This window comes from Thalassophryne amazonica, chromosome 4, assembly GCF_902500255.1.
Source record: "Thalassophryne amazonica chromosome 4, fThaAma1.1, whole genome shotgun sequence".
Lineage (NCBI taxonomy): Eukaryota > Metazoa > Chordata > Actinopteri > Batrachoidiformes > Batrachoididae > Thalassophryne > Thalassophryne amazonica.
This window is the reverse complement of record NC_047106.1, coordinates 117,489,238-117,506,820: the sequence shown is the minus strand read 5'-3', so window position 1 is coordinate 117,506,820 and position 17,583 is coordinate 117,489,238. Positions and strand designations below refer to the sequence as shown.

The window sequence follows — 17,583 nt, the reverse complement described above, 5'->3', positions numbered from 1 at the left end:
GATAGGAGCCGTGCTGTCCCAGAGCGTGGAGGCTGATAAAGTCCTCCATCCTTGTGCCTTTTATTCCCGCAGGTTGACCCCAGCTGAACGGAACTATGACGTCGGCAATCGGGAACTTCTTGCGGTGAAGGAGGCTCTTGAAGAGTGGAGACACCTGCTGGAGGGGGCATCGTTGCCCTTCACGGTTTTCACTGACCATCGGAACCTGGAGTACATCCGGACCGCCAAGCGGCTGAACCCCAGGCAAGCCCGCTGGTCTCTGTTCTTCGGGCGCTTTGACTTCCAGATCACGTATCGCCCCGGGACCAAGAACCAAAAACCAGATGCATTGTCCCGGGTGCACGAAGAAGAAGCCAAAGCGGGGCTGTCGAACCCCACCGAGACCATCATCCCCGAGTCCACTGTCGTGGCCACCCTCACCTGGGACGTGGAGAAGACCGTCCGGGAGGCCCTGACAAGGAGCCCGGACCCGGGGACTGGCCCCAAGAACAGACTGTACGTCCCACCAGAGGCAAGAGCTGCCGTATTGGACTTCTGTCACGGGTCCAAGCTCTCCTGTCATCCCGGAGTGCGTAGGACCGTGGCAGTGGTCCAGCAGCGCTTCTGGTGGGCGTCCCTGGAAACCGACGTCCGGGACTACGTCCAGGCCTGTACCATCTGCGCCAGGGGCAAGGCAGACCATCGGAGGACGACGGGACTCCTCCAGCCCCTGCCAGTGCCTCATCGCCCCTGGTCTCACATCGGCCTGGACTTCATCACGGGCCTCCCGCCGTCCCAGGGCAACACCGTTATTCTCACGATAGTGGACCGGTTCTCCAAGGCGGCCCACTTCGTGGCCCTCCCGAAGCTCCCGACAGCCCAGGAGACGGCAGACCTTCTGGTCCACCACGTCATGCGGCTGCATGGGATACCATCGGACATTGTATCAGATCGTGGTCCCCAGTTCTCTTCGCAGGTGTGGAAGAGTTTCTGTAAGGAGCTGGGGGCCACCGTGAGTCTCTCGTCCGGGTACCACCCCCAGACCAACGGCCAGGCAGAGCGGGCTAACCAGGAGTTGGAACAGGCCCTTCGCTGCGTCACCTCCGCGCACCCGGCGGCCTGGAGTCACCATCTGGCCTGGATCGAGTATGCCCATAACAGCCAAGTCTCGTCTGCTACCGGCCTCTCCCCTTTTGAGGCATGTTTGGGGTTCCAGCCCCCATTGTTCCCGCTGGTGGAGGGAGAGGTCAGTGTGCCCTCGGTCCAGGCCCACCTCAGGAGGTGCCGCCGGGTGTGGCGGACCGCCCGCTCTGCCCTGTTAAAGGCCCGGACGAGGGCCAAGACCCATGCGGACCGCCGACGTTCCCCGGCCCCCACATACCAGCCCGGGCAGGAGGTGTGGCTCTCGACCAAGGACATCCCTTTGTGTGTCGACTCCCCAAAGTTGAAAGACAGATTCATTGGACCCTTTAAGATCCTCAAGATCATCAACCCGGCCGCAGTGAAGCTTCAACTCCCGGCTTCACTGCGGATTCACCCTGTCTTTCATGTTTCCCGTCTCAAACCACACCACACCTCGCCCCTCTGTACTCCGGGACCTACGCCGCCTCCTGCCCGGCTCATTGACGGGGAGCCTGCCTGGACAGTCCGCAGGCTCCTGGACGTCCGTCGTAAGGGCCGGGGTTTCCAATATCTGGTGGACTGGGAGGGGTATGGACCTGAAGAACGCTCCTGGGTGAAGAGGAGCTTCATCCTGGACCCGGCCCTCCTGGCCGAGTTCTACGCAAGACATCCGGACAAGCCTGGTCGGACGCCAGGAGGCACCCGTTGAGGGGGGGGTCCTGTTGTGTGGGCCGCTGAAGAGGAGGTACTGCTGGCCCACCACCACCAGAGGGCGCCCTGCTTGGAGTGCGGGCTCCAAGCACGAGAGGGCGCCAGACCCAGAAGAAGTGACAGCTGTCACTCATCCTCTGCACCAGCTGTCACTCGTTTATCATCACCACCATAAAAGCCGGACTGCAACTTCACCTCCCCGCCGAGAAATCGACTACCAGTACCAAGGTAACGTTCTCTGCTGAATTACTGATTGTCTAACATTGTTCTGTGTGCAGTCGCATTCCTGTGAAGACCCAGAAGAGGGACAAACAGGAGCTGCACGAGTGTGTGTGATTTGGAGGTGGAGGTGCTCCCTCCTAACGGTGTCTGGACTGTAAATTACTGAGTGTGCGGACTCACACTCACACATCATATGTCTGCTTTCTGCCAGCAGTACCAGGGTCGACAGTCGAAGACAGAGGCCACCTGGGGACTCGGGACTTGGCGGCTCCGGTGTTCTTCAGGCCGTTGGTGGTGGAAGCCGTGTGGGACGCGGCTTCTCTCTCGTCGGGCGTCTTCTATCTTCGAGCCTGCCCACACATCACCTGGTGTTTATTGACTGTGAAAATTACGACACGTTTCGTTGTGTATTATCACAACATTAAATTGTTACCTTTTGGCTTACTCATTGTCCATTCATTTGCGCCCCCTGTTGTGGGTCCGTGCTACGACACCTTCCCAACACCGGACCTGGATAAAGCCCCGGTCACAACCCACCGTGCGTTTTTTTTTCGCCGTACGTTTTCTGCGGATGCCACGGCCACTACGTTTTTGTGAAAACGTACGGAGGCAGTAGAGGAGGGAGGGAGTACGTTCAACGCACGTCTCTAGGAGTGTAACGATAAAGAGAGTTGACAATAAAGCAGTGTGTGTGTGGGGCCGGCTTTTCTTTTTTATGAGCGGGACCGGAGCGGCAGGTGTTTTTCGGCGTCGGCGATGCATGAGCATGTCCAGCCTGCAGCGGTCAGTTGTACGAGTGTTTACTTGCCTCAAAAAGTTACAGGTAGTTATCAGACTGAAGCTGTGGCGTGTCTGTGTTGCTGAAGTTTGGAAATAAAGTCCAAGTTCAAGTGAGAAGCTGCGTCGTGCATGCAAGTCTGTCGGCCTCCATAGTATAGGTGGTGAGTGCCATAATCCGTACTGCCTACGTACGGATTTGGTTAATTCAATAGTAATTGAATGAAAATGTGCTGCTTTGAATCCGTACTGAGGCAGTACACACAACATGCGTCATCTGTACCGCTGGTGAATCCACAGCCTGACCGCAGCGAAAGTTCTGCATGCAATAAAACCTCTACGGTGTGTCTGCGTGTGTCTGCGTGCTCCTAAATTCGTACTGAGGCAGTACTTACGATGTACGGATCTCCAAATTTAGCCCACGTTTTTGCAAGTAGATTGCACGCACATACAAGTACGGCGGGTTGTGACCACGGCTTAAGTGGTTGAAAATGAATGAACTTTCAATGTTAGTTCCACCACATGTACAGTATTTGTACATGCACCTTCCAAAATAATTCCTCATTAACTTGGTAATACAAATTATACTGAAGTCAGTGGAAGTAGCAACATCTGTTACTCGTGTAGCTGAGCAAATTGTCAGTAGCGATTTCCAACACAGACATTCATGGAAACAACTCCCAGCATTTGATGGCAGCATGGCAGATGACAGTCTTCTCAAAAGTACATCATTTTCAGTAGTTTTTAATCATAGACGACAAGACAGTAGTCCCTGTCTCCCAGCTCTGGGCTACTGGTCAACCAACGGGCTGGTGGATTTGAGCCTAGTAAATGCCAGTTGAGATAGGCAGCACTGGCCAAGACCAATCAACGAAAACAACAAAAAATGTGTACAGACACATCAGCAGGCAGCCTTGTGAGTGTTATGGAATAATGTTAGCATTCTCCCTTGTCAATTTTACCATCGGCCAGTGCTATGAAACGCTGAGAAACACGTAAACGCTGGACATAATGTTAGCTGAGAAAAAATATGAGCAATTGAAAGTTAAAATGTTCATGTTTTTGCACTTTTCGCAGGAACAAGGACAAACTAGTTGTTGATTTATCGTTAGTGATTTGGTGATGTGCAGTTGATACGTTTACAAATTTTCACTTTTTTCACAGAAACAGAGATAGCTATGTGTTGCGTCATGCTGTTGTGAGGCCCTTTAATTTCCATTCAAAGGTTTTTGAGATTACCTGTGATTTATATAGTTGATATTGTTTAAAATTTTAGAAATGCATACACTGCAGACAAAGTGCAGATCATCTCATTTGTAATTATTATTAAGTTGTCGTATTGTATACATTATATTGTACACATTATATTATATTATAGCACAATAAAAAAATAAGAAAAAAGAACATGATATCTGCATTGTGTAGTGCACTGGCTGTCCTTTCTACTGTATTTCCTAGACTTTAAGTTGCACTGGAGTATAAGTCATATCTGTAAAAAAAAAAAAATCATAACATTTCACAGAAATTTAAGAAAAAACAATTTGTTAAAATCTGGAAAGACTATTCCGTCACACACGAGCCAAAAGAACCAAAAGCCAAACTATCTTTAATATTGTGATTCTTGTTTCCACTGTACGGAAAACAGACAGAATTGATATATTTGTGTACCGTTATACCCCTATTGGCATATAAGTCCCTTCAGCATGTAGGGTGCAGGACCGACATGAGTATCAGTACAGGCCATCACAAAAACATTATCTAAACCAAGTGATTTTTACAACACAAATATGATATGATCATTTTGCACATTTTGCTACATGCATTTGTGCAGAACATTAATGATACACTTATTGTGAGCAGAGAAGTCGCCCTGTTGTTATTTTCATTCAAGATAAATCATAATATTATAAACATGGGCACACAAATGTCCCGTACTCCAATAAGTACCAGCAGATTTTGTTTACAAGTCATTTTATATTACACTGACACACAGCACATAATAATACAAGCTACTATGATTTAAAGCCAACTCAGTAAAAATCCATTTAGCTGTGACTTGGTATTGATTCACTGTAGGTTTGATACAATATAACATTTTCATGTTTCATGAATTGCTGTTTTTCAGTTTCTTCTGACAGGTAAATGAATTCAAAATTAAATGAGTCATCAACATTTCCTCAATTTTTATTTCCAGTACTGACTGAAGTGCACTAGAGATTTGAGTCTTCTACCAAACAGCCATCCTATTTGGTGATAACACTGGTAAACACTATGAAGCATCCAAAAGGACTCGACTCTGACTGTGTAGACTTTACCACTGTTCCTGCATGGGTGTCATCCATCAAAATATCATATTTCTGCAGTGGGTTGTGGCAAACATTCAGATCAGTGCATGGGAAGAAGCTTTCTTAGTTAAACAAAAAGTAAGTTAAACAAACATTTGTTGAAAAGAAAAAAGTATTTGTGGTTGTGTCCATTTTTTATTATAATGTGCATCATTTTCAGTAACTGATTTTGAAGTCATCCAAAAATATTCAGGTTTTTTTTTTTTTTTTGCTATGCAAAGGATTAGGTTTCTAATTACAAGAATGGCATGTAATTTGTATTCAGTTACTCATTGCATTTCAAAATAATCTGATCCAACTACAACCCCAATTCCAATGAAGTTGGGACGTTGTGTGAAATGTAAATAAAAACAGAATACGATTTGCAAATCCTCTTCAACCTATATTCAATTGAATACACTGCAAAGACAAGATATTTAATGTTCAAACTGATAAACTTTATTGTTTTTGTGCAAATATTTGCTCATTTTGAAATGGATGCCTGCAACATGTTTCAACAAAGCTGTGATAGTGGTATGTTTACCACTGTGTTACATCACCATTCCTTCTAACAACACTCAATAAGCGTTTGGGAACTGAAGACACTAATTGTTGAAGCTTTGTAGGTGGAATTCTTTCCCATTCTTGCTTGATGTACGACTTCAGGTGTTCAGGGGTCTCTGTTGTCGTATTTTGTGCTTCATAATGCACACACATTTTCAATGGGTGACAGGTCTGGACTGCAGGCAGGCCAGTCTAGTACCCACACTCTTTTGGTACGAAGGCACGCTGTTATAACACATGCAGAATGTGGCTTGGCATTGTCTTGCTGTAATAAGCAGGGTCATCCCTGAAAAAGACGTTGCTTGGATGGCAGCATTTGTTACTCCAAAACCTGGATGTACCTTTCAGCATTGATGGCGCATCACAAATGTATAAGTTGCCCATGCCATTGGCACTAACACACCCCCATACCATCGCAGATGCTGGCTTTTGAACTTTGCACTGGTAACAATCTGGATGGTCTTTTTCCTCTTTTGTCCGGAGGACACGACGTCCATGATTTCCAAAAACAATCTGAAATGTGGACTCATCAGACCACAGCACACTTTTCCACTTTGCGTCTGTCCATTTCAAATGAGCTCAGGCCCAGAGAAGGCGGCGGCATTTCTGGATGTTGTTGATCTATGGCTTTCGCTTTGTATGGTAGAGTTTTAACTTGCACTTGTAGATGTAGCGACAAACTGTGTTAACCGACAATGGTTTTCTGAAGTGTTCCTGAGCCCACGCAGTAAGATCCTTTACACAATGATGTCTGTTTTTAATGCAGTGCCGCCTGAGGGATCGAAGGTAAGGGGCATTCAATGTTGGTTTTCGGCCTTGCTGCTTACGTGTAGAAAGTTTTCCAGATTCTCTGAATCTTCTGATTATATTTGGACTGTAGATGATCCCTAAATTGTTAAATTCCTTGCAATTGAACGTTGAAAAACATTGTTCTTAAACTGTTGGACTATTTTTTTACACAGTTGTTCACAAAGTGGTGATCCTCGCCCCATCTTTGCTTGTGAACAGCTGAGCCTTTTGGGGATGCTCCTTTTATACCCGATCATAACAGTCATCTGTTTCCAATCAGGTGTTCTTTGAGCATTCATCAACTTTTCCAGTCTTCTGTTGCCCCGTCCCAACTTTTTTGAAATGTGTTGCAGGCATCCATTTCAAAATGAGCAAATATTTGCACAAAAACAAAAAAGTTAATCAGTTTGAACATTAAATATCTTGTGTTTGTGGTGTATTCAATTGAATATAGGTTGAAGAGGATTTGCTAATCATTGTCAACATCCCAACTTCAACGGAATTGGGGTTTTATATATATGTGCCATCTCTGGACCTTAATGATGTGTTCAGGAAAGCTCATTGGACATGAGAGAGGTCGATACTTTTTGACATGTTGTACTCAAACACATTGAAGCACAGCAGCACAGTGCACACAAAAAGTGCAACAAGGCGGCAGAAAGAAATATGAACTGATAGTTTTTGCCAATTTTCTCACATAATTTGATTGGGATCTGTAGTTCCGTGCCATTGTAGGTCAGATTTGTGCACTGTACAATATCAGTGTAGCCTCTTGCTGATGCAAAGAAAGGAACTGTGGACAACCAATTCACACCATGGGTTTTTGATGCACTGACGTGATCACTCAGATATATATAAACCTTGTATTATGAGGAAACATCAGCTGTTACACTATAGCGATGTAGTGTGGCATGCTCTAGCAAGGAGGTACCTCAGTGCTGAGAACCCCAGCACCTGAACGAGGACAATGGGGCACCCATCCATCTTCTACTGTAGCACTGTAGCATTAGATGGCTATTTTCTGCAGTGGAAATGAGCAAGGCGCCTACTTGAGCAGTTTCTGGTGGTGGCCCAGAGTAGTTCTACGATGTGGAGCAGTGGGTCCCAAACCCACTCCTCAGGGCATGTTGTGGAGAATGCAGCAATGCATGACACCTGCATGCTCATAGACCTTGCCTGACCTTATGCACAGCCCCCCAACTATGAACAGCACATCATCTCAACTCCAAAATGAAGGAACCTGAATGTCCGAATGCACAGATGCTTGAAATCCAACAAAGATGCAAAGAGGAGCTAAAAATTTACATTAAACACCACAAATAAATTTCCACACACAAGAAGAATGATGGAATTGCTTTCTATTATATAAAAGGAATTATAAAAATATATGGTATGCTTGTCTAACGGGATGAAAAACCATTTTCACAAGTTTTCAGATAATAGCATTACCCCCAGGGGTGAGGTAGCACTGCAATTGTATCCAAACACTGGTCAAGATGAAGCCGACATACAGAAGTATAAACTAGCCCTTACTTAAGCCAACTTCGGTTCATAAGTTTATTTGTAAGTAATTTGCTTGGTTTGACCAGTGGTGGGCACAGCTAACCAAAAAGTTAGCTTCGATAACTGATAATCAGGTAACTGAAAAGTTATTGTTTTTAACGCTAAACCGATAAACTCTAAAAACTTATCGGAAGCTACAGATAACCAATAACTTTTAAATATGCCTCCCATACGTGCTCAGCTACTAAGAAGCTGATTGTGAGTTCAGAATCAAAGGCGATCACAAACCCAAACAGCCAATGAGCCAGCGCTTCTTACTTTGTGCGCTCTACCCCCTGCTGTAGGAAAGCATCATTTATCTTGACAGGATACAATGGTCCAGCGATGAGGCAGAGGTCTTGAAATGGAAAGCAGGTTTGAATTATGGTTTTGCTTTATAAATAAAATTATAGATAGGATAGGATAGAATAACTACATTAATGTAAAGTAAGTCCCTTCGGCTGCTCCCTTGTTTTTTGTACTTGGGGTCGCCACAGCAAATCCAAAGTTGATCTGCATGTTGAATTGGCACGTTTTACATCGGACGCCCTTCCTGACGCAACTCCACATTACATGGAGAAATGTGGTAGGGGTGGGATTCAAACCGGGAACCTTCCGCACTGAAACCAAGTATATTAACCACTTTGCCACCACCCAATGAGCCAGTGCTTCTTTCTTTATGCGCGCTACTCCCTCCTGTAGGAAAGCATCATTTATCTTGACAGGATACAATGGCCCAGCGATGAGGCAGAGGTCTTGAAATGGAAAGCAGGTTTGAATTATGGTTTTGCTTTATAAATACAATTATTCCGGATAGAATACTACATAAATGTAAAATCTTCAAATGTACAAAGTAATATATAACACATATCTGTTAATTTTAAAATAATGCACTAATTTTGAAGATTTGAACATTAACACACCAAAGGGATTATGGGTAAACTAAGCCTCTGCTCATAGTGATTGGTTGATTCATTCATTCTATGTAAAAACCAACATAAGTGAATCAATGTAACATGTACTGGTGTTTACAAATAAATGTGCTTTTGTAAAATATATCATTTTTCTCATTTGTAAAATAAAAGAAAGAAATTTTCAAGATCCCACAAGACAGCGCCTAAGCGCACGCGTGATGACATCACAACTCTATCTGCTAGGGAGACAAGGTTTCTTTCAATAACGAGAACTGTCAAAAAAACTTTCTTGTGTGTGGTTGCTGGAGTTGTGTGGCGATACGAATCGCCATATGAATGCTTGAATAATGATGTCAGTCGCAAAAAGAAATCAAATAATAGTGAAAACATGTTCAGTGCGGTGTCATAATGCATCAATCAGTCGCTCCGTGAGGCGTCATAACATCCAATCGGTTAGCGGCTCGGTGCGGTGTTATAACAGATCATTCAGTCGCTCCGTGAGGCGTCATAACATCAAGCCTGGTTCACATGGCAAGATAATTAGGCCAATATCGGATCCGATCTTCCCCTTTCGACAATCTTAAGGATGCCCTGACAATCATGATGATGTTAAATATAATCTTATCACATATTCCTGCCGTGTGTGGTGTGTTAAGAAGGACGTGAGGAGCTAAATGTGACATGCAGCCAATCAGAAAGTGAGGTGTTTGACCTGGGAATGTTCGTGTGTGAAATCTGTTTGTGTGTGTTGTTTTTACCGTGTGGCTGACACCACACACTGTGCAACTAAACCTGCCAGATCTAAGGTTTTTTTTTTTTTATCTCCATGTGTGGGGTCTCTCAGGTTTTGGAAACCTACAGATAATTTTAAAATCCTGCGGTCGACAACACTGATATAACCAGACACCAGTAGATGGCAGTGTTCTATGCATTTTGATTATATCACACGGCCTGAATCACAATTTAACAGACTTTTCGGCTTTTGGAGAAGCAACCTGGGCTTCTTCTGGCATTTTTAAACAAACACAATAACGATGTCTATAAACCCAGAGAATATATTCACGAGAGTTTTAGTCACAATATAAAAAGAATTTAATGCTGTTGTCCCTGTGGAGCCTGATCACAGCATCTCAAATGCATTTCTTCTGTCATGAATACCCACCTAGACACAGCATGTCCAAACTAAAACCTTCAAAATTAGTGCATTACTTTAAAACTAAAACATATATCTGATATTTTCACTTTATAAAACTTCAGACGTAACATTAATTTAAATAACTTGCCCGAAATTAGTTTGGTTAAAATTTTAACCATAATTTAAAACTGTATGCCTCTGGATGACTTGGGTGCTATTGCCAGCATATTAGTATGGGGTCAAAAGAAATTATTTTTTTCTTTTCTATGATCAGGTTTCCTTTTCTTGCAGAGGATAGAGCAGTTTCTTTTTGAACCAGCTCGTCTCTGTTTGTAGAGGATAGAACTGTGCATCTACTACAAAAAGCTACATCTCCAAAATGTTCCCAATGTAAATTATTGGAAGATAAATGGTCCGATGATGGCTTTCAAAATTATCTGAAAAACTAATCTGATAATGAAAACATTATCTTCAATAATCAGTGGATTAGCGGAACTGTGCCCACCACTGGGTTTGACCAAGTTAAAATGAAGACAGTGTCATACCCACACACAGGATTTTTCACAACTGTAAGTTGTGCTTGTCAAGAGAAACTGCTGTCTTTCTGTCTGTCCTTTTGTCCGTCTGTATGGCAAAAGCTTCCGCATCTTAAGACACAATAACCGCAGACCTCTTAAAATCTAAATTTTTATGCATTAATACTAGAAGGCCAAAACTCTGCCTGCCAAAATATCACGCACTGAAATGCCCCCCTCACCCACGAGATGGGGCCAAAAGCTGCTGAAATGTGTGGCAAGGTCTCAACTGTTTATACATTTGAAAAGTTAACTTTTGGTGAGAATACAATGGGTTGACAGCCAAAAATCAACTGACAGACAATTTACTTGAAACTACGATGATCTACAAATACTGCTATCAAAGTTGTAGTGAATCTTGACCATGTCCTGTATAAATATTGACTCACAAGATTTCTCTGAGAACACCATTCAACATCATTCATCATGACTGAACAAGAACCACCATATTTTCTTCAGCACAACACCATCAAGATTCTACCAAGACGATAAAAAGACAATTCTATCAAAACTGCTTAAGAAGTATACCTGACGTTTGGTATAAAAGTAGCATGACAACTAGTACAGAACTCTGACTTCAGACAAATATCCAAAAATGCCCAAGACTGGTTTCAACATAGTGGAGAGACAAACCAGCACTGCAGGGTGACAGCAAGAGGATTCACAAAAAATCCATGACGGTTTAATCGTTATGGTGGCATCTTGTATCATCACGACTTCTCAAGAGTGTTAAAGGCTCACTTAAACACCACCAAGACTATTCCCTGGACCTGAAATTGAATTAATGTCCAAAATCAATTAGATTGTTAAATATGAAACCGTGTAAACAACAAAAAAAGAACTATAACTCATTATCAACTGTCAAATGTCCAAATACCTAATATGACTTTGATTAAACTCATTACACTAAGATGACTCAACCATGGGGCTCTGCAATTCACTCAAACTGTCTATGCAGCTGCTTCAGTTCATTTTATATTAAAATTCGTGATGTAGAATATTATATGTAGCATTTTGAAGGACAGGCGAGGAACTCTGAATGTGAGTGCTGTACACAGCTACATAATCCTGATAAAACATGAGAAAGATCATTATGTGGTTGGTGACAGTGCTGCAGAATGTGACTTATTTAGGAAATGATTTAATATGAGCAACAGCTGCCATGCTGGGTTTCAAATCAGCTGTAGTCATAGTTGTTGCAAGCTACACATGCTTTCTGACGTCCAGTAAATGAAAAAGACCTCGCGGATTCATCTATATGGTAATGATCCCATCTTCTACCTATTTTAGTTTGCCAGTGGCAAATCACATGGTTAAAACAGGGCTTATTTGTACAAGAATTATACAGAGCAAACTTTGTGGTGCCGAGCCGTTTGTACCAAGGGTTGAGTGCATGCTTTATTTGGCTGCCAAGAAAAGCAGTCCAGACTAGGAGATGAAAGGATCACATCCGTTCTGAAGGGGACACAGTAACTAATCCCCCATCCAGCCTCTGGATACTCAGTCCCTTAAGCTGTCCCATTTTCTCCCTTGTGGGACAAATAACATTTTTGCCACTTACAACAACTTTCATAGGATTACAATACAGATCTGTTTGCATGCCATTGAGGCTAGTGAGAAAAATGGGAAACTGGAGAACAAACTTTCTTGAGAAAACTTTAAGATTCAGGAATGTTCTTTGCACTATGTTACTGTCAGGTTTTTGTTCAAAAGTACATTGTAATGAGCTGTGAGTCACTCAGATGTACAGTAGTGTTCAGAATAATAGTAGTGCTATGTGACTAAAAAGATTAATCCAGGTTTTGAGTATATTTCTCATTGTTACATGGGAAACAAGGTACCAGTAGATTCAGTAAATTCTCACAAATCCAACAAGACCAAGCATTCATGATATGCACACTCTTAAGGCTATGAAATTGGGCTATTAGTTAAAAAAAAGTAGAAAAGGGGGTGTTCACAATAATAGTAGTGTGGCATTCAGTCAGTGAGTTCATCAATTTTGTGGAACAAACAGGTGTGAATCAGGTGTCCCCTATTTAAGGATGAAGCCAGCACTTGTTGAACATGCTTTTCTCTTTGAAAGCCCGAGGAAAATGGGACGTTCAAGACATTGTTCAGAACAACAGCGTAGTTTGATTAAAAAGTTTATTGTCGAGGGGAAAATGTATACGCAGGTGCAAAAAATTATAGGCTGTTCATCTACAATGATCTCCAATGCTGTAAAATGGACAAAAAAAAAACCAGAGACGCGTGGAAGAAAACGGAAAACAGCCATCAAAATGGATAGAAGAATAACCAGAATGGCAAAGGCTCACCCATTGATCAGCTCCAGGATGATCAAAGACAGTCTGGAGTTATCTCTCCACAATTTCTCTTATACTCACTCGACTGGTAAGCACTGAAAGCCGAGATAGACATGTCCCAACTTGTCCTCTAACACTCCGAAACAGAGGTGTTCCTTTGTCTCGCTTCATCAGCGAATCGGTCGTGACGTGCGAAGCCTCCGCGCGGCTTTCCATGACAAAATCTCTTGTTAAAAGTGAAATCTGACGGAAAATGGCTGATGTCCAGCTCTTGTGATAACCAGAGAAAGAGCACACGACGGGCCCGGCTCCACACAGCGATCCGTTTAGAAATGATCCAGTGGTTTGTGCCGCGTCATCACAGCTCTGAGCGCGGCGCACCGACCGTCCTGTAGTAAAAGTCCTTATTCTCTATGAAGCCCGTAAAATTTTCACCGAAAGCCAGATAAATTTTTTGAATGGTTTCCAGGTGCCAGTCTCTAACAGCTTCTGAAAAAATTCTGATGGAAAAAAAGTCCTTTTCATTCCGCCATTTCCAGACAATGAAAATCCGACGAGGGGGCGGGACCACTCCTTCCCAAGGCGTGCTCATAGGCGAATGACGTCACCAACAGGCGTGGAAAAACTCACGCATGCGCACGAGGGTTCAAGCATGTCTGACGTAAAAACATATGACTGAAATCCATATAGTTTTTGAAAAAAATAAAAAGGTACGATACTTTATTGACAGACCTCGTATACTCAAAACCTGGATTAATCTTTTTAGTCACATAGCACTACTATTATTCTGAATACTACTGTATGTGTCTATAAATTATTTTGGGGGGAAAAAACAAAACAAAACAAAACAACACTAAAGTGGTCCCTTTCTTGAAGATCTGTAGCACAAGGTCTAAAGTACATAGTGCAAGTGCACCGGGGCATGCTAAACTCCACTTTGTCCTTTATATGGCATGTAATCTGAGTATAAACTACAGGGATGCAGTGCAAAAAGCAGCAAAAAGGGAAAAAAGTCAAGGGAGCAACGAAATTGTATTTAGTCAATTAGGTATCATGGAATAGAAGATGAAAATACAAAAATATGGTGGTTTAGAAAATGGATGGATGGTTACCTGTCATTCATTTTCATAGGGCCACAAAAAACTGGCTCACTGCTATTTCAATGGCAGTGTTTTTCTTGCACAGAGAAGTATGAGGCAGCTGCCTCTGTCTAGATTGATGTCAACATTTTTGCCCAAACATTTACCTGAATTAAAGGTTTGGGCAAAAAATATTTTAATGATGTTTGCAATGTCAGGCACAAGTAACTCATAGTATCTCTCATTGTTCAGTGACATTTTTGTTGTTTTGCAGCTTTAACATGACAGCAGACCCATGCATACATTTATATGATCTGCATATTCATTGGCAGAGCACATCTAGAAGATTTTGCTGCCAGCTGATGCACTTCATCAGTGCAGCACAAAAAGTCAGAACACCGGGAACAAAATATTTTGCAGAAATACATTTGTCAGTTCACCCGGTAAGTTTGTTCCTATGAAATAGAGGAAAAGAAACAGTCCCTCTGTAAAAATATAAAAGGACATAGATTTTACATACTCGTAGCACCCTGAGACTTGGAACCTCTGCAGTCATACAGTATGTGTGAGTAATCAACAAAGTGAATACACATCTCCAGACACAAACACCGTTTTTCATTTTCTTCAAATAATGTTTGAAGAGTGCATTCAATGATCCCAGCTGTAAAATGAAGCATCACTTCATATCAACATTTTGTTGGAAATACAAATGAAAGCTGGTCAAAGAAAAAGCCACAGAGCACTAGTATATTTAACTGGGCTTTATTTCTGTGTCAAACTGAAATCATTCAGTCAAAGCTTCGATACTCGTGGCACACTAATGCATTCTTTTTCTTCTCCTTGTGTTGTCTTCTCCAGCAAGTAATATTGTAGTCACAATTGACTATCTTTTGTCGATTAAACATGACACTTTAAAATTTCAAATAAAATGCTTTGTGATAATTGCTCCATTGTATTTCTTCTTTAAACGTCTACAAAACTGAAACTGGAAATGTGTATGTCCATGTGCCACCAACAGCATTTCCTGTATATTTGTTTTGTGAATTGTTCTGTAATTTATGTCTATAGCATGGCCCAAGCAGAGGGTCACCCGTTTGAGTCTGGTCTGCACAAGGTTTCTTCCTCAGGGAGTTTTTCCTTACCACTGTTGCTCTGGGGGTTAGTAAGGTTAGACCTTACTTGTGTGAAGCGCCTTGAGGCAACTCTGTTGTGATTTGGCGCTATATAAATGAAAATAAATTGAAAATTGAAAAAAAACTGAAATTGCATCATTTAACCTTTGTTCAGCTTCGTTCCTGCAGCTGGTGCTTTGTCAGAATGTTTAAACTGTTGAAAAATTTGAACGAATCCCACCGACAACCTCAATTCGTCTGTATTTCTGTTTGCTTTCTTACTTGATGGTTTTTTATCATTTGCTTAGTTTTTGTAATGTTACGATTTCATCTGACTTTTGTCCAACTTCGTTCAACTTCCCAAGTCCGACGTACTGAACGAAGGTTGACAAACGTAACAATATCGGAACAAATCAAAAACTAAAGCTTTGACAAACTGAACGAAACATCCTTGTATCACTAATGAATCGTTCATTTCTGGGACGAAAAAGCAATGTTTTCATACAGAAACAATAGTGTTAAGAATGTTTTACACACGTTTCAACTGTTTGTGGCTGGCCTGCATGTGTGTGTCTTTGGGAGTAGCCTTCGTCTGACACGGAGAGTTCCCCAAGGCTGATGGACTCGTCGAAGGTACTTGTCAGGACAAGGACTATCACAGATAAAGTGTACAAGAAGGGATAAACGTTGCGAGAACTCAGAATGTGAAGACATACAAAACTTGTTATTGCGAAGACAAACAAAATCTTGCACCTGCAAGTACTGCAGAAATGAGGACAAAGCTGGCTGCGCTTGTTTTTATGCCTGCCTTCGGTCACATCATCGTGAATGTTTTGTTTTGATTCCGTTTAAAGCGTCGAAGTCAACGTTTGCTTAGTTTTTCTTATGTTAGAATTTCGTTTTAAGTTCTGTTTGAGTTCGCTTGATTCTCAGGCTATTTGGTGATGGGAAATGTGCAGGATCTTTCATCCACCTTTTCTTGGCGAATTATGACTTTTTATCCTTCATCCAGGTAATCACTGTGTGCCGTGTGACCGGGGCATAAAGTGTACTGCGCCGTGAAAATTGCAGAAAAATGTTAGTCGATGGCCCAGTACCTTTCTCATGTAGGCAAAACACCAACACACTGATGTGTGCAGCAATATGCATAGACTTGCTATTTAACAACATAGATGTTTGTGCTGCTTGTGTAAGTTACGACTCGTTATCATTTCAAACTAATGCTTACCGTCATCTTTTCCTCTACGGTCAGGTAACTCTAACCCTGTGTTGCCCAAAGGTGGAAAACTCAGGTCAGTAGGAAAAGGTAGGTCACTTCTATTGTCCTCTGACAGCTGGTATATCTGTCTCTGCATGGGCTGCAGATGCCAGTTTAGTCCAAAAAGGTGCATGGCTGAAACATAAAGCAGACAATGCCAGAATGTTATTCAGATGACATTAAAATGCATTTAATTACCATGAAAAATATTCTTTAAATTAAACAAAAACAAACACCAAATGCCCTTTGGAAAATCTGCAGCAGACTGTTATTGGATTGCACCTGACTTGTTTTCTAAAGCTAACAGATGTGAAATGGAAGAACAGGACTTTAAAGGATACGGAACAATACACGGGTTTAATGGTTAATGGCACTTTTGCAAAAGTGCTGAGCAATAAGATCCAGTGATGAATGCTATGCTGATCCCATGGGACATCATCTGTCTCGCCAGCACCAGCACTGCTCATTTTTGCAACCCCATTACCTTAACATTCCCCGCAAAGCTGGAGGACAAAAGCAGGGAGCCACGAGGGGTGCTTCAATGGGAGCATCGTGAGTGAAGCACACTGATATTTTACAAGGTTGACAAAAGAAATGTCCTTTGTAACAAAGGCAGTAGAGTGCACGACAGAACAGGAGGGGCTGACCATGACAGATCACCAATAAGAAAATGAACTAGATGAGCTTAGCAAGACAAAAGCCACCTTGGAAGTCAACAGTCAGCAGAAAGTCACAGAAACTCAATATAGTTATTTTAGTGGTTTTGCTGTTTCTTTTAAGCCACTCAAATAAATAACCACACAATTGAATTATATAGGGCGAAATTATCTGACAATTTTAAACAACCAGAGTTGGCAGTAGCCCTGCTGCCTTTCCACCAAGTATTATTTTCTTTAAATGTCTTTTTTTTTTTACCCCTTTATAAAAACACGAACTCCTCCAAGTCACCAATAAACTTTTAAAGTAAATGCTCAAACAACAAGAGGCAGAAAGTCTACTGCTCGACTACTGGCAACCAATTTCTTAGTGGCATTTACAGAACTAATGGTCTTATAATACCAGTGTTGTTGGAAGCACAGGGGATCAGACTGTGCTGGACATAATACACTTTGGTTTAAAACAACTGCTGCCTCAGACCGAACCCACGTCAAGAATCCATGTAAGTGATTTATTCAGA

The 17,583-nt window shown here is 42.4% G+C and overlaps 1 protein-coding gene across 9 annotated transcripts in view; it reads right to left on the bottom strand.

The window, feature by feature from the left end:
• tenm4 (teneurin transmembrane protein 4) overlaps positions 1–17,583 on the bottom strand; it is a 626,167-nt gene that overhangs the window by 313,149 nt on the left and 295,435 nt on the right. For all 9 annotated transcript variants that reach the window (XM_034168462.1, XM_034168463.1, XM_034168464.1 and 6 more), the window contains one exon: positions 16,377–16,541. In XM_034168462.1, the coding sequence (XP_034024353.1) occupies positions 16,377–16,541 (165 nt within the window). The remainder of the gene's footprint in view (positions 1–16,376; positions 16,542–17,583) is intronic.